General features: G+C 41.3%; 1 protein-coding gene across 3 annotated transcripts in view; it reads right to left on the minus strand.

Moving 5' to 3' along the window:
* Nucleotides 1-262: 262 nt before the first annotated feature.
* LOC147027761 (uncharacterized) overlaps nt 263-17,784 on the minus strand; it is a 29,469-nt gene continuing 11,947 nt past the window's right edge. For 2 of the 3 annotated variants that reach the window (XM_085877343.1, XM_085877341.1), the window contains exons 2-4: nt 9,297-9,369; nt 7,759-7,860; nt 263-1,608 (exon numbers count right to left, since the gene is read on the minus strand). In XM_085877343.1, the coding sequence (XP_085733469.1) occupies nt 1,412-1,608; nt 7,759-7,860; nt 9,297-9,354 (357 nt within the window). In that variant the 5' untranslated portion in view covers nt 9,355-9,369 and the 3' untranslated portion in view covers nt 263-1,411. Of the gene's footprint in view, nt 1,609-7,758; nt 7,861-9,296; nt 9,370-13,079; nt 13,223-17,784 lie in introns of those variants that run through there. The other variant, XM_085877342.1, reaches the window with a different exon arrangement.

Consider the following 17,784-nt stretch of genomic DNA (forward strand, 5'->3'; position numbering starts at 1 on the left):
GTTAACTTTTCTTGTCACTGGGGACAGATACTTTTGCTCATATTCTGTCGGTATCAAAATAGCAGGTATGAATCGTAATCGACATCACATCACATGAGGAGCTGCAACAACCAGCCTGGGTTGCTTCATGGTTAGAAAATGTGCTCTGGGAGAGTCACACCAAATACTTTAAATGGGAACTTTATTTTTATATCACCTGTTTGTTTAAGCTCCAAACATTTTGAAGTAAATATCAGAAAAAAAGATTCAGTTTGTTCCAAAAAATTGTTACAAGTTTTTATTATTACTTTCAAGAACCACACAGAATCAGCAAGAACAATATCAACTGTTAAATTCCAAGTGTCATTAAAATTGAAAAAAGACATCAAAAGTTGCAAATCTGAGTTAAATATGAGAGTACATTTTAGCAAACCAAAACAAAACATTTGGTAAAAGAAAAAAAAAGTATTACGGATCAAAATTATTGTCAATGCTGTAAATTTCTTTTGGGGATAAAAATGTGTAATTTTGCATTTTTTATTTAAAGGACATTTCTTCCCATCAGGGTTTCAAGACTACTGTTCACCAACACCTCAGGTCATCCACCGTCCATACTCGTGATCTTTTATACCTTCATTAGTCCAACCCTTCCTTTCCAAGTTCTTGTGTTTCTCCCCTCTCTCTCGTCTTTTTTTTTTGTTCCATTTCAGTTTCTTCCCCAGGTTTCCCTTCCTGTTCTTGCTGTGTTTTGGCTTGTAGCCAGCTTATTCATCCCCTGTGTCCTCATTCCCCTCCCCTTGATCTCATTATTCCCCATGCCCATTAATTCCTCCAAGTATCCCTCTGTCGTGACTCTCTTCCCTGCTGTTGCCACGTTTCCCCCCTTTCCACTGTGTTCTACTTGTTTTGTTATCTTCTGCTCTGTTCTTTGTTCTATCTTTTCCAAGAGCCTCAACTTTGTATGCAAGACAAAAGAATGGTGTGGGTTTTCTTTAAGTAAATTCATGTCATACTGCTTATTTGTTACATCAGTAAATGCATAGGCTTTAAGCTATTAAAAAAAAATTTCATTGGAAAACATGTGCTGCTAAAAATGTTCAGTAACTTTGAAGCTGAATCCTAATGCATTTCCCAAACATCACCCAAAGTAAGTTACCAAATTCACACCCCACAATCACCTAAATTTTACCTTGCACAAGTAAAGCAAGATAAAACAACAAAACCCTGTTTTAATTTTCAAAACCTGCAGAAAATATTTTTGATTCTACCCTATGTTGCTGTTGCAGATTACAATTCATCTTTTATCCCTTATTAAGCAGAAACCACGTTATCTATCACAGCCTGTTTAGCAATTTTAAGAACCAGTCACATGTTACCTTTTAAGACCTGCAACTTAAATCAACATTAGGCAGAAGGCACCAGGAGCTTGCACTTAAAGGGATGTCAAGAAGAAGGAAAGACATGCAGAAACAGCAATGATAACAGTAAAGTGGCCGTTGGTCACAGAATGGCCAGAGTTGCAAAGATCTTTGTCGCAGCACTTTAGAGTGCCATTCACACCCATGAAGATAGCATTCTTTCCATTGTCTTTACATATTACCGTAGTCGTGCAGTCCTTCCTCACCTCTCCTGTGCATTGGTGTGAGAAAAGCATGAAATAAATTAGGATAAACATCACAAGTGATTTCTCTTTCAGTGATATCGTGGAATGGCAAATTGATCCATATACAGTACGTATTAGCGATATTGCCAACAAGTTAACAAACTAAAGCATTCCAGACAGTGACACGCCTTCCTTCTTTTCTCTTATTCCCTCTTTCTTTTCCTTCCACTTTGTTATTCCCTCTTCATTTTTCCTCAAGATGGAATATAGAGAAGGCTTAATTTCATCTCCCAGTCATAATGTGCCCTGGCTGGTTAACCTGTTCCCTTCTTATTCATAATTCAAATATTACTAACCACGCTTCTGCCACTCATAGCATAACATCATCCAAAACTATCTCTCACATGTCCTACTATACTTGCACCTCGAGCCTTAAGCAATATAATCTTCTATTTTTCACTTTAATATATAACAGCAAAAGCAATAATCTGCAAAATAATATAACAGCAAAAGCAATATCATTCCTAATAATGTAGGAAACATCAATTCGATTTTTGAGAAGGGTGCCAAGGCAAATACTCGGACCGTACTATCATTTTTCTGTCTGTCCTGAAAGATAATAGATTATTTACCACTCATCCTAACTTTCTCTTCCTCAAATGTCATGATTCGAATTGTCACCATGCCAATTGGCTGAATGTTGATACCTCTCTCACCAGCCATGGCACTTCAGTTGAGGACTTCTGCAAATGTGATTCTTTCATATCCATCATCATTAAAGATAATGGATATTGAAGAATGACATTCTTGTTGGAGGCTGGCAGGACTGCTCAGAGGGAGTGTACTCACCCTTCAGCTGTCTATCTAAACAGGGTTCAATTCCTACCCAGACTCTAAACTATCATCCTGCATCAATCAGTGTGCCGGTTTTCGGATGGACATTAAGCTATTTACCATCTGCTATCATTAACTGTTGGATGTTAGTAGGCAATTGTTGCTGGCATCCTGACCAAATTCCTGCCCGAACCTACAAAAGGGCATTACATCAGCGGCCCAACCATGCACAAAATAAATGATGCAGCCAGCAGGCATGTACTACATATACATAGATCAGACAATGTAGTGAAACTCTTTTCTTGGTTGGCTTCTTCATATAGTGTATCTGGTTGAACCCTTAGGATGTCACAGAAATGACTTTGAGGCAACTCTAGATATGCCTCTACTGTGAACTTAACTAATAGACACATCTGCATACAGGAGATTATGAGGTGGGCAATTCAAACCGACTGCGGCTGCGTCATAGCGAAGACTTTAAAAATAGTACATGTTGCGTCCTTGCTTGATGCTCAGCATTGAGTTAGGTCAGTGTTTTGAGACTGCCACTGGTAAAATGTAACCCAGTGCTACCTGCTGCATGATCAGGTTGTCTGCAACTAAACTGACTCCCTTCACTGGCTTGCCAATGGGGAAGGTGACTGCGACACCCTGCCAGGACTAAAAACAACACCTGACAAAGGGTAGATGAACTCCCTTTGAGAGAAAATGTCTCCGAAAAAACATCCATCCAGGTGCACGGTTTGTGGCAACTCAGATAGCCAGAGGAGTCGTGGAACCTTTGGTAAACATCCATCCAGTTGCAACAGTTTGTGGCAACCCAGGTAGCCAGAGGGGAAGTGAAACCTTTGATGAAGCAAATGCCATTAAAAGATGGATGAGCTAGTAATAGCCAATGGCAACAACAAAAATACACCAGTGGGAAAGATGGTTGGTATGCAGTAATGGAACCTTTGATGAAGCAAATGCCATCAAAAGATGGATGAGCTAGTAATAGCAAATGGCAACAATAAAACATACACCTGTGGGAAAGATGGTGGGTGTGCACAGAGCGTCTCTGAAGCCATGAAAGACATGTTCCTCGAATGGCATGTTCCAATTCTTTCCAACTACTTTTGTACGATAATGAGTTCCAGCAATTGGAAGAGTTTTTGGGCAGTGCTGCTTGCGGATACTTATTCCTCGTGTTGGAGGTCTTTGAGCCAAGCGAAGTAAAGCTGATATTATTGTTGCTGCCAAATCACTGTCAAATGCTACTATGACTGATTCTTATGTGTCACTCAATGTATATCAGGAGCCACCTATAAAACGAGATTGCAGTGATTGTGGGGTGGAATTACTATTTTGTTTCACAATATGCTCCAGGTTCAACATCATCAGAACCTGGAATGTCCAGACCTGGAAGTCATCTGGTGCACTGTGAAAAACACACAGGTTACTGACTGAATGGTGCTGTGTATCACCCTGGCTCCATGATGGGAAATGACTATCATCTTATTGATTACTTGTTTGATAACCTGGATTCTGTCACCCAAACCACTGGTTCAAATTGTGTAACGATTCTATGTGATTTCAATATTAATGCATCATCATCAGTGGTTAGAGATAGCAAGTCCCCACCTGATCGAGCTGTAAATGCATGCGATAATCTTTGTCTGATGCATGACTTGAACAAACTGGTGAAAAAGTCTCCCCATGGTGATAATCTACTGGACTTGCTCATCGTTGACTCTGCTGCGTATTACACCACAAGTGTGAAGGACAACATCGAAACATCTGACCATATCTCAGTGGAAATTATCTTCAAAAGGCCACCACTCTTGGATAAACCATACCAATGGCAATTACAGGATTACAAAAAAGCAAGTTGGAATGTACTGGAGATCCTGATGTTGCTTTCAACAAAAATAAGACGATCATCAAGTCAGGGATGGAGAAATTAATTCCCCAAATAGCTGCCACTGTTCTACCGACCAATATTCCATGACTTATGGAAACTTGCCAAATGGCGAACAAAGCTGTTTGTCTACCGTATAGCAATTAGAGTCGGGGCTCATGTGCTGTTTCCCATGACGCTTTTATAGATGCAAGGCAGAACTATCAAAAAGTGGAGAAGGAGGCTAAAAGACAACACTGCCAGAGGACAAAGATCATCTGACTTCTGGAGTAAGCAAACCCAATGATTGGTGGTGGGCAGTGACAATCATTTCAGTTTCCATGCTGGTCATTTGGTCCGAGACTTACCCACATACCTCAGTCATGAGTGGATATCTTGGCTCAACAGACATCAGGTAGGTACAATTGTGGTACTTAACATCAAAGTTGCATTTGACATAGTATGTCAGAATGGATTGCTCTCCAAGCTGGATTTTAATGGAGTCAGAGGGCAGATGTTGCAGTGGTTCCACAGCTACTTGATGGGCAGACATATCTAGGTAGTAATCAATGGCCAAACATCAAATTTAACTCCAATTAAAGCATCAGTGGTTCACGGATCAATTATTGGGCCAACCTTGTTTTTCAACTCCATTAACAATCTGAGTGACAATGTGCATAATCATCTACTGTCTTTTAGATGAAGAGAATACCATCGTTTCTCTGAGGGATCTAAATCTGCGAGTAGGAGCAGAAATGGAATGTCCCATTCACGACTTAGAAATGCAAGGTCATGTCTCTTAGTAGACGACTATTTAGTGAGCAGCCTCTGAAGCTCTTTATGGGTGGCAAGCCCCTGCAACGAGTACCTGAGCTGGACATACTTAGAGTCAGGTTCTCCTGGAGCTTGGGTTTCCAGTCTCACGTGAGTGCCATTGTCCTTAGAGCTGAACAAAGAGTGAGTGTTCTTCATAGTATTGTTCCCTCATAGTTGGATCCACCTGACCAAGCCCGAATGTACAAAGTCCATGTCCAGAGCACATTGGAGTATGCTCCTTTTGCATGGATTTCTGCAAGTACCATGCATCTTAGGAAGCTGGATAATATGCAATGTCATTCTGTACGTATCATCAAGGTACCTACAGGAATTGAATATCGACTCCCTACCACAAAGGAGAACTGGAGCAGGTCTTGGTCTGATGTATAGACTACATACATGGGAAGTTCCAGCAGTTCTTAAGTCCATTATATCTCTATTGAGGTTCACCAGAGCAAGTTCCTCCTTTGGAAGCTATTCTGTGCAGGGTCTTCCTGGCAAGACGGAGAATGATCACTGGTCACTGGTCACAATACAGTACACTGTACTGTACAGTATGTACTTATCGTAACTTATAGAAATTAAGCCATGTCTGCTTTTTATCAACATAAGTACGGTGCTGAGAAAAGACATGAGAAGGAGCAGCGGGATAAAGAAGCACAAAAAGGCTCTCGGACTCTGTTCCATGTCGGTGTAATTAAGACCAGTAGCTCTCTATCAAGTGACTGGAGACCTACTATTCCACAAATGATGGAAACAATTTGTGAGAAATCTCAAGGTGGTAACACTATTGATGATATAAAAGAACAATGCATTCGTGGAATTGAAAGTGAAACAGAGTGAGATGGTGGATAATTAGCACAAGGTCATGAACTCAACAAGCACATTGAGAGCAGCCACAAATTCCAATGTGAAAACTTTGACGTCGGCCAAGTCTCTGAAATTCCAACCCAGACAGATGTAGAAAACTGTGTTAGAGGAGGCCATCAGGAATACTGAAGTTTTCTTGGTGTTTAATATAACTCATGCTAGTTAATGAAAGTTTATTATTTCATTTCAATAAATGGCTTATCAGGGAATTGCAGCGCCCTTGCCAACGATGGTTGTGCCTCCTGACCTCATGTTGTTGATTTGTGGTGGCTTCTTTATGTTGTGACGTGTGCCATTCTTGGTATGTTGGTTATAATTGTATTTTGATCTTCCTTTGATATTGTACAATATTTGCAATTCAGCCTCTAAAAAGGCTGCCATGAATATTACATTACTAAACCATTTATTTCTCTCTCTCGACTTCAATGATCATTTCTTCACCCAATATATATATATATATATATATATATATATATATATATATATATATATATATATATATATATATATATATATATATATATATATATATACATAAAACTGGAAGGATCCTCCTTTTCCCCTTTCGTATGCGTCCTGTGGCTGCTGGTTGCATCATTGCTGGGGCCTGGGAGTGCAGGATTACGTAATATTACATGGTCAGGTTTTATCTTAATAAATTATATCTGAAAAGCGATGAAGGGGGCTCGATGCCAAGTATTGCCCAGGGCTCTCGGTGCCCCTGCCAGTGTTCTGATAACAGGGAGCTTTGCATCAGTGGCACAGTAGCACCCACAGAAAATTATGCAGCCAAGCAGCCACAGGCTGCATTTGAATAAATTAATAAATCTACAACTAAGGCTTTCTGCTCCAGTGTACCCAGATATCTTAAAGCTGAATATACTTTTCATGTTGTTGGTTCTTTTTTTTTTTCCTTTGCACTTTTGACATTTTGTTTTCATGGTATAAGTGCGTACTGATTTCTATTTTTCAGTACTTATTCGTCCATAAATAAATAACTTAAGAAAGATAGAGCATGGGCAAATAAACATAAGTTGACAACCACTGAGCAGGCTTGCTGGGCCTAATGGCCTCCTTCTGCCTTGAATTTCCTTGCAGGGGAATTCATAATGCTGGTAAAGGCAGTCTGGTTAAAACCAAGATGGTGGCTAACATTGTCAAATGCTCAGTGTGGGACAAAGGTGTATCATTCAGATAATCTCCATGGAATTAAGTTTACGAATGAGGAAGACATTAAAGCATGTGTCCTGAAATGGCTTCATACTTACCCGAAAGATTTATATGCAGATGGCATCAAGGGACGTATGTGTAACGGGGGATAAATAGGTGAACTTTCATCAACCTGCCTTTACTTTATGATTTCCTTGAATTGAAGGTTCACATCATCCTTGACCTAACTCTCTTATATTCTTGTACGATAATCTTTTCAAGATAAATTGCTCAACAACCTAAAATATTTCATGTGATACTGAGAAGTCTCCCAATTTCACTTTGCCTATTCACAAAGAATATGTGGCAAATTCTTCAATGTATTCTTGACTCCACCTCCCAATCTCACTTCTCACCCCTATTTTTCCAAATTTTAGCCCCCTCTCTAAAATTCCACTTTTACACTGTCTTTGCTCCCACTGTTTTTGTTTTTTCTGGCACATCCTCTCTCCTTGCAGTCATTTTCTAAAGTTCCATCTCACCACCTCACCCCTAACCAAACCTGCACCAATGCGTAAGCAAATATGTAAAGAGTCATTCACTATATATAACATGCACTAATCTTCTTTACCTGCTTTATCTTTTATGCTTGCACATCGTTGGTCCGTACTTGTGCAGTTCTTCGGTGATTGTGCTTTTCCTTTAACTTGATGATAACACTGCAACGCTGTCACTGAAATAAAATAAAATATATTTATGTGAAAATTTAAAAATATCTCAGCAAAATTCAAATGAACGGAATAGAAAATACTCAAAATGTGTTGTGTTTACCAATTACATTTGTGACAAACGATATACACAGGCCCGAGACACACTACCCCCAAGTTAACCAATACCGAAGAAAAGAAAGGACAACTCGATGGAAGGAAAAGTTAAACAAAAGGCAGCCTGACAGAGAAAAGTGAAGAAAAAAAGAAGAAGAAAAAAAAGAAAATCGAAGTTAATTTTAAAACAAAAGAAAAATGCTCATTCATTCCATTTGGTGCAAGTGTACCAAGAATGAAAATCCTTCTCTTTGTTTCTTGCAGTTTTGGATTTCTGTTGTGCCATGGTAGAGAGAGACTCGGGTCTCTGTCGTGTTAATGGTGGAGAGAGATTCAGGTGTCTGTAGTGTTATAGTGGAGAGAGAATCAGTTCTTTGAAGTGTCATGGTAGAGATTCCAGTCTCTGTAGTTCAATGGTTGAGATTTGGTCTCTGTAGTCTTATAGTCAATAGAGATTTGGGTCTCTTATGCAATGTTGGAGAGAGATTTGGGTCTTTGAGATTCCATGGTGGAGATTTGGGTGTCTGTAGTGCAATGGTGGAGAGAGATTCAGGTCTTGACAGTGCCATGGTGGAAAGACATTGCTCATACCATACTGTCAATAGAATACCCCAAGTAGGTTGAAGAGTTGGGTTATTGTCTTAGAGAGTTTGGTGTGGTTAGTTTTGACATCCAGTAAGTGGGAACAGAAAATGTCACCAAGACTTTGACTCTGGAGCTAAAGGTAACAAAAAGTTGAAAAATTCCAAATTTCTGGATTAGAATCGGAAATTGGATTGAATCACGGCATAAGCAGCAAAGTCAAAGAGATTGAGAATATGGGATGAAGTTTTGACATTGGTGGGGGAGGGAGGTGGTGAGTTGAAGGGAGGGTGATGGGTAGGGTGGAATTGAAGAGGGGGAGGGGATGAGAGGATGAAAATAATAATTTTACTTTGTGATTCAGTTTGCATGCAATGAGTTGTGTTGCCAAAATTATTTTCTTTAATGGAAACAATGTCAACAAAAGTGACAGAATTCAGTATCCACAATGAATGACCCAAAATGACTGGAGGGAAGAATGGAAGGAATTAATAGTCATTAAACTGTCACACGTCATGATCACCTAATTTCCATCAAAGTCATGGGGTATTGCCAAATTGAATAGACTTTTTAAAAGCTCAACTAAAGCAACCAGGGAGCGTTCAAAACAGTCATAAAATATTTTTTGTGTCTTTATTAAACAACATTCAGAGATATTTCAATACTAACATCTTTAAAAGTAGGTTTATGAGTAGAACCATCCTCTGTTAACAGCTCTCACACACCATTACGAGTCATCACTCACTTGTACCAAGCAACTCACCTGTGCCGAAGTAAATACCAAGCAAAACAATGGCAAAGAAGAACAAAGACTTAGCCATATCGCTTTTTCAATCCTGCAACACAAAAATAAACATTTTTCAGACACCACCACCACTACAAATACAATATTATAACTACTGATATCCTATGGCTAGTGTACGTTTTTGGCCCAAGTCTTTCACAAACTGACTGGCCAGGCCTGACGTTTTGACTGAAGGTGATTTGGGCAGGAGTTTGTAATTTGTTGAGGGTGCTGGCAATAACTGGCCTACTCTTGGTGAAAGACACCATGGGATCTTTAAGCATCTGCCAACAACCTATGCCGGTCGGCTCGTCGTCCTTCTGAGGGACAGCACACGTTGATGCTTTTCCCTGTCTGTGAAACACCACGGTGTTAGTTTAGACTGGGTTGAGATTTGAACCGAGACAAGACAGCTCAGAGACTAGTGCACATGTAGTCATATACCTCAAGGCTATCCTGCCAGCTCTTGACAATTTCTTAATATCCAAAAGTCTCTTTTTATCATGGAGAGACTCCTCTTTTTTAAATTTGTAATTTATCTGAGCAACCAGGCAATTAGTGTTTGCACTTTTAACTCAAAAACAGAAAAGTTATGATTCAAACTTTATGTAAGCAATAAACATTTGACATTTCATCATCTTGTGGGACATTTCGGTTACAATTTGGGGAAATGTACAAGGGTTCACCAGTACAAGTCGTAGGCTTAAAATTATATAGAACTAGAATGACAATCTTCGATGTCGCGACGTCGACCGATGTGCGTCCGCCCATATTATTAAATTATTATACATACTTGTACCAAGTTTGATTGAAATCCCTTCAGCTGTTCTCAAGTATCACATTTTTACCTGACATGACCTGTTGATGCTGAAATCTAATCAGTTCAGCTTTGTATTATAATATATACTTCAACCCAGTTTGGTCAAAATCCCATTACTGGTTCACAAGTTAGCGTGATAACAGAATTTTTTTTACCAAATGGGATCTCTGACCTTTGACCCCTTGACCCCTAGACCCCTAATCTAATCAGTTCATCTTTGCATCATTATACATATTATACTTGCACCAAATTTGACTTCGATCCCTTCATCCGTTCTTAAGTTATCACGGTGATGAAAACCTATCACGGAAACATGGAAGCACAGACGGACAGCTTGGACAGACAACCTGAAAACAAAATGCCCCGAGCGACTTCATTGACAGAGGCATAAAAATACAACAAACTAGTTGAACCCGTGGAAATTCTATGATAAATATAAACAGATACTGACCAAGTTTGGAACATTCTCGGTGGGATTTTCTCTGACATCTAATTCTGACTATGAAACCTTAATTTCTGTACAATTCACATTCAAATTTCTCTTGAAAGAATGTGACAAAGACAAACAGATACTTTATGTGAGATTGATTTTGATGTGATTCAGCGTTCGTCGATATATATCCTGTCTTCTTAAACCTACTGTATGTGAAACATACAAATTACGGTGAATTAGATAGAGATAATCATGATTGTTTGTTGTATATATCTATATCATTTCAAGACTAGGACTTGTACTGGTGAACTGTTTTTGTATTTTTCAAAAAATAATGGTGATTGTTCAGTAAGAAAACGTTTGCCTGTGAAATACCTGTAAAAGGAAAAAGTTGATTAAAAAATCAGTTGAACTTGTAATGAAGTAGAAATTATAAAAGTACAAAAAGGATTTTGTGAATTATTTCAATGTTAAGTTTGTGTAGGCTCAGCTGGAGAATTACTGATCACCACTTGCAATCAACATTGATTAGTCTCACCCCTGAAGGAGATGCGAGTGTGTGCGCATGTGCGTGTGCGCGTGCGTGCGTGTCCACGTCTATATATTTTCGCCTTAAAAATGGTTTTCTCTGCAACTGCTTGTCCAATCGATGTGAAAATTTAAACATTGGAGCGACTCCCAATGGTGGTTATTTCACTGTGAACTCTGACATCATAGGTCGCATGGTATGGCAGCCATATTGGATTAAAGGAAAAAAATTGGACACAATCTGTCACTGCCTATAAAGCCACTCAATGAAAAAAATTGGAACTTGGCAAATGTCATCAACTCCCCATTGGGTATATTGGGTGATAATGATGACATCAGTGAAGTGGTTTTTCCAGCCATAATTGGTTGATTTGAAATCCTTATCCAAAAATGGTTTTCGCTGCATCCACTTTTCCAATCGATTCAAAACTTAAAAAAAATAGGAGGGACTCTCCATGTCGAATATTTGTTGCTAATTCTGATGTCATAGGGAAGGGAAATACATGATTCAAGGGAAAAAAACATTGGATGTCATTTTCTCTGAAACCGTGCAATGACAAAAATTTAAACTTGGCATATAATATGGCATCAACTCCCCATGGGTGATATAGGATGATAATGATGACATTTCATTGGTGAAGTGGTATTCCAGCCAAAATGGGTTGAATTAAAAGCTTTATCCAAAAAGCTGAAACTTCTTATGTCAGATCTATGACCAGATGTGAGTGAGGAATTAAATTTACAATGTTCATAACCCATGCCAAGAAACTACATGATATAATAGGGTGCATGAATGATACGGGTATATGGACCATAATAGCAGTGGGCCATAATAGTAGCGTATTCAGTTAACGATGGTATTTTTGTTCAGAATGAACGCGAGAGGTAAGACAATGAGCTCTATGAGTACCGTTCTAGTTAAAAATGGATCCATAGTTCTTTACTTAGAAACCCTTACTCTTATTGTTTTATCCAGGCTGCAACTGTATCCACTTTAGCTTTGGTTTCATCAGCAATAAAGAAGCTGTGTCCGTTGTTTCTAACAGGTGTTGTTTTTTAGAATGAAGAACTAATCTTGCTGTGGTGAAAGCTAGTGTTTATCTACATTGGCAGTCTGGCAGAATAGTGGATAAAATCAACAGGACGTTCATCGAGGTATGCTAACTGCTGTGGGAAGCATGGGGAAGCTGATGTTTCGGGTGTTAACTCTCCTCATCTGAGCAAAAAGTGTATTTTTAAAAACTACTTACACCGGTTATCTGTCATGCCTGGTATTGGCTTAATGGTCTTAATGGTTAGGTTAGTGGGCTTGGGATCCTAGGATCCCGAGTTCAAACCCCCTCGGCTGTTGAATTAATACCAAATGGGGTTGACTCTGCCTGTCATCCTTTTGAGGTCGGAAAAATGAGTGCCAGCTTGCTGGTATACTGTGTCAGAGTGGCGACCCGTCCAGTATTGTGCCCAATAGCCAAGGAGACTGCTTAGGCAGTACCAATGCTCTGCACAGAGTATGGTCTCAATATATGGATGGATTGTTATCTGTCACTGCCTATATTCACTTCTGAATCAATGTCTGCCAGAGAGACGTGTAAAATAATGTCAAAGAAATGTTTTAGATTTCATAATCATAACATTGACTATGTACAATGAAAAGTACTTCACTTTTGTACGACAAAACCGGAGCACTACATATACATATCTATTTCAGTTTTCTTGATGTTTTTATAATAGTCCATCACATCATTTTTACCTTCCATTTAAGGTCAGGATAAAATTGATCAGGTCATTTTAAAACCTTTTTTTTAATTGCAGACTTTCTCTTTCGAGAAACAGCAATTTGGAGAAAAGACAAAGGACAGATTTTTTAAAATAGGCTGTATATTTGAACAACATGGTAGAATTACGATAGCAGTGATTGAAGTTTCATGATATTTAAAAGCACGAAAAATAAATTTTTATCAAATGAAATATAAAAACGTACCTCCGATGGAGACGACCGATATTAAAGCAGTAGATCGCTTTAGCCTCTGAGCTGTTGTAAAAACCAGAAGTACTGTCTGCTTTATCGACAGATCTACTGGTCAACACATTGTGGTTTAGTTACTTTGGTTTCACAATTCTCGCAGATAAAGTTTGTTTTGCAAGGATTGAAGGAAGCCTTGTTATTTATGATAAGTCACAATGAGACCACAGACTTATCCATGGCTGTTAAATTTAAATATGTGATTGGTGCATACAACACAGTGTAGATATAGAAAAGGCAGTTTTTGCCAATGGAGTTTGCATCAAATTTTCACCCCTTCCCAATGAGTTAGCGATGACAGTGACGTTCACAACGTGGAGAGAAAGGAGGCAGATCACGGAACTCGTTTTAGAGGTTGAGAGCAAAGGTTATTTCATTTTATTATTATTATCCTGACAAAAAAATAGGATGGGGTAAGGCTTAATATAATCAAATGATGAAGATAAAGCTTAGTACAGTAAGTCCTCGATTTACGTTGAATATACGTTCCTGGAAAGTGTGAATTAAAGTGAAATGACTGTGAATGGTGCTGTGTATATGTAATTATAAGGTGAAATGAATATTTAAACAACAAAACAGAACAGGTACATAAAATACAAATAAATACATAAATAGATTTAGATATTATGGTTTGAAGGTGCGATGTAGGTAGTAAGCTTTCAATGTTGCAATACACCCTATTCAATAGGCTGCAGCAAGGTAGTTGTGTTAGGTGGGAAGAAAACCACCCTAACATGCTCCGATAAATTGTTCAAGTTGATGGGTTGACCTGTGGCATTGTCTAGGATCAGCAATGCCTTGTGATCCAAGTCTTTTGGGCACAATGTTCCTTCACAGATCAGCAAAAATGGAGATTAAATCATTCCTGGTGAATTGCCTTTGTAACCCAGGCTTTCTTATTGGCGTACCAAAAAAAGAGCGAGATGTTACTTGACATAGCTCTTCATAGCCCAGGGTGTCTCTGCAAGGCACACCAGTAAGGGCTTAAGCTTCAAATCGCCTGAAGCATAAGCACCAAGTAAAAGAGTAAGACGATTTTTCGCACTTTCAAAGCCTAATACGGTCTTTTCCTCCATTGTTATGAAAGTTATTGAAGGTATTCTCTTCCAATAAAGCCCAGTCCACATTGAATATCTGTTCCAGTAAATAGCCACCTTCTTCGATAATTTCCTTTAAGAAGTCAGGATAACTTGCAGCTGCTCGTGTGTCCGCACGAGCTGATTGGACATTCACTTTAATGCAATTTTTTTTTTTTTTTTGTATACCTTGGTCGAGGCTCGTATGAGAGCAAACACATAACTCACAGCAAGGAGGCATGAGACAAGAGGGGCGGGAGTGGAAGGGACAAAACAGTGGGGAACAGACACATTAGGTGAACTGTGGAAGGGAGAGGGATGGGGATGGGACGGGGAACATGGCGAAGAGAAGATGGACATTACAGGGACTTTCAGGAAGGAAAGCAGGAGAAATGAAGGAAGTGGGCTTGGGTGGATTATCGGGGGTAGAAAAGATCCAGAATTTGGATGGGGGAAGATAAGAGGTGGTGGTGAACAGCTGTTTTGAAAGCCTGGAGGGAAGAATGGGAAAGAATAGAGTGAGGAAGTTTATTCCAAAGGCGGGAAAAAAGAGGAATGAAAGAGTGAAGATGAGCAGTGATTCTTGATTTTGGTAGTTTTACCAGAAGGGGGTTGTTGGCGGACCTTGAGCGCCCTGTGGAAATGTGGTGGGGACAAATCGCAGAGAGAGCAGGGGGGCAAGGCTGGAGAGGAGTCGGTAGAAGACAGAAAGACCACCGACCAACCTGCGGTGATTGAGTGAGAGGCCCAAAGACTCAGCTTCATTGCGGGAGATGCCGATGATCTTAAATGCCCTGGTTTCGACAGCGTTAAGCCGAGAAAGGTGGGAGGCAGGAGCACCAGCCCAGAGGGGAGAGCAGTATTCCATCAGGCTACGGACAAAAGCTTTGTAAGTGGTCAGGAGCTCAAGAGGGCCGAGGAAGGACTTGGCACGACGGAGGATTCCCAGTCGGCGACTGGCTTTTGAGGCGAGGTTGGAAATGTGACTTTCCCAGGAAAGGTCATGGCAGATAGTGAGACCTAGAAGCTTGAAAGAAAAGACTTCTTCCAGAGGATTGTTGAGAAAGTGGATGGGGGGGTTTTGTAAAGGGTCCTTTCGAAGAGACATAGTGAGAGTGTGAGATTTGTCTGGATTGAAAGACATGTTCCACATGTTGGACCAGTTTGTGATTTTATCCAGATCTGCAGTGAGCGAAGAAGCTGCTGCTTGCCGGTCTGAGGGATGACAGATGGTACGGCAGAGGGTGGAGTCGTCGGCAAAGAGAAATAGAGGATTTTCCTGAGAGTCCGAGAGATCATTGATGAAAACCAGAAAAAGAACAGGGCCCAGAACGCTACCTTGAGGAACTCCAGCCTGCACAGGAAGAGGGGATGAAAGAACTCCATTTAGGGCCACACGTTGACTGCGACAGGAGAGGAAGTCTGCGAGCCATGAGTGGAGATGGCCTTGAATACCATGGGAAGAGAGTTTGGTGAGTAGGGCAGGGTGCAAGACTGTGTCAAAAGCACGTGATATGTCCAGGGATACGGCTCGGATTTCCTGTCTGGCATTGAGGACCTCCATCCATTGATGGGAGAGCAGAAGCAGCATATCCAGGGTAGAGTGACCTGGTCTGAAACCAAATTGATGATTGCAAATCAAGCCATTGGAGAAGAGGAAGGATTTCATATCTGAAGCGATGATGGATTCCATCACCTTGCTGATGATTGGGAGAAGGCTGATTGGTCTGTAGTTATAGGGATCTGTTTTTGCACCTTTTTTATGCAGGGCAGTGATGTTAGCAGATTTCCAAGAAGATGGCAGATGACCTTGGGCAAATGAGAGGGTGAATAGAACAGAGAGAGGGTGAGCAAGAGCAGAAGAGCAGGCTTTGAGGACACGTGGGCTGATGCCGTCTGGACCGGTTGCAGAATCTGACTCGAGGTTTGAAAGCAAGCTCTCCACCTTGTCAGGAGAAAAGGATACAGAGTCCAGGGACAGTTGGGTGCGACTGGGTAAAGTGGGTAGAGATAGTGATGGGTTTAGGACACAAGATTTAGCTGCAAACACCGAGTTTAGACATTCAGCTTTATCACGTGTGGAATCAGCAGTGCGGCCATTTGAGGTAAGGGAGGGGATGGAGGGGGAACATACACCAGAAACAGATTTGATTAAACGCCACCAGGATTTTGAGGAGGGAGAGAGGTTTGAGAGTTCAGACTTGAGATGAGAAAGATGTTGTTTTCTGGCTCTCCTGAGGGTAGATACACACTTGTTCCGAGCTTTGTGGAAAGAACTGAGATTGCCCTCAGTTGGGTTTACTTTCCATGAGGCAAAGGCAAGTTGTTTCAGGACAACTGCCTCGCCACAAGCTTCAGTAAACCAAGGGCGGGAGGAAGGGTAAGACAACTGAACACGAGAGGGGATAAATCTGTGCATGAGGGAGAGCAAGTTTCTTTGAAAGAATTCCCAGGATGAGTTGATGTTTGAGAAAGTAGTAATAGGAGACCAGTCTGTAAGTTTGATGGCTGCTCGGAGACCCTGCCAGTCGGCTTAAGTGAAATGCCAGACTCGACGGCGGTGAGGTGGTTCTCTGATAACAGCCAGAGAGATGTCCACTTTGACAAGGACGTGGTCAGAAGACCAAATTCGCAAACCACCATTCAGGTCCCTTAGGTGAGATATCTCGGTAAGTATATGTGTAGTTAGGCCCAAACCCGTTGTCTAGAGGGAATAAATGTCATTCATGAGGGCTGCGACTCTTCAGGATAGCCGTTTTTCTTTTACTCTCTTTATTTTGGACCAACCGCCATTATTACCACCACCAACCACGTCTCAACAGCCATCACAACAACAACCACCAACCACAACGCCGCTTCACCACAACCGCCACGACCTTTACCGTCACAACTCGCCACCATCGCATCACCGTCATCTCGCGCCACTCATGGGCACCGATGCTGGACTCGTGTAGAGTGCGCACCGAGCAGCGTGTTCAAAAGCATCGCGGACTTTCCGCAGAAAAACGGATCAAAAACGACTCACGCCCACTTTTGTTCCGTCCAATCGGTGAGCGAGGGGCGATTTGGCCCCGCCTCCAGGGCGTTGGAGGGCGGTCGCTATATGCAAATTCACGGATCAAAAACGATTCACGCCCACTTTTCCTCGGGCCAATGGGGAGCGAGGTGAAAGGTCGGAGGCAGAGGGTCAAAGATGAAGGAGCGAGGCCGCGGGGGATATAAGGGGCCGCGTTCGTCAGTCGAGGCAGTTCAGTTCGTCAGACAAGAAGAGTTCAGTTCGCAGGAGGAAGATTTGAGTTGGAAGTGGAGTTCGCAGGAGGAAGAGTTCGCAGTTATCAGTGCAGTTGGGAGTTCGCGGAGTCGGAGTGAAGAGGACGGAGCTGTGGAGAGGCGGCGGCGGCGAAGGCGGACGAGGGGGTGCTCGCCTCGGATTCGGGGAACTGCGGAGAGAAAGGCCGGCGGCGCGACCGAGGTCGTGGTGGGGACGCTCGTCGCGGGACCCGCGATTTTGTGAAATCCTCCTTTCCCCGAGCATCAGCAACCCCCTCCTGTTTCCCCCCGCGCTGAGATAGTGCGACAAAAGGGGG

Source organism: Eptatretus burgeri, chromosome 4 (genome assembly GCF_056783735.1).
Source record: "Eptatretus burgeri isolate ZD-2024b chromosome 4, Ebu_testis_v1, whole genome shotgun sequence".
NCBI lineage: Eukaryota > Metazoa > Chordata > Myxini > Myxiniformes > Myxinidae > Eptatretus > Eptatretus burgeri.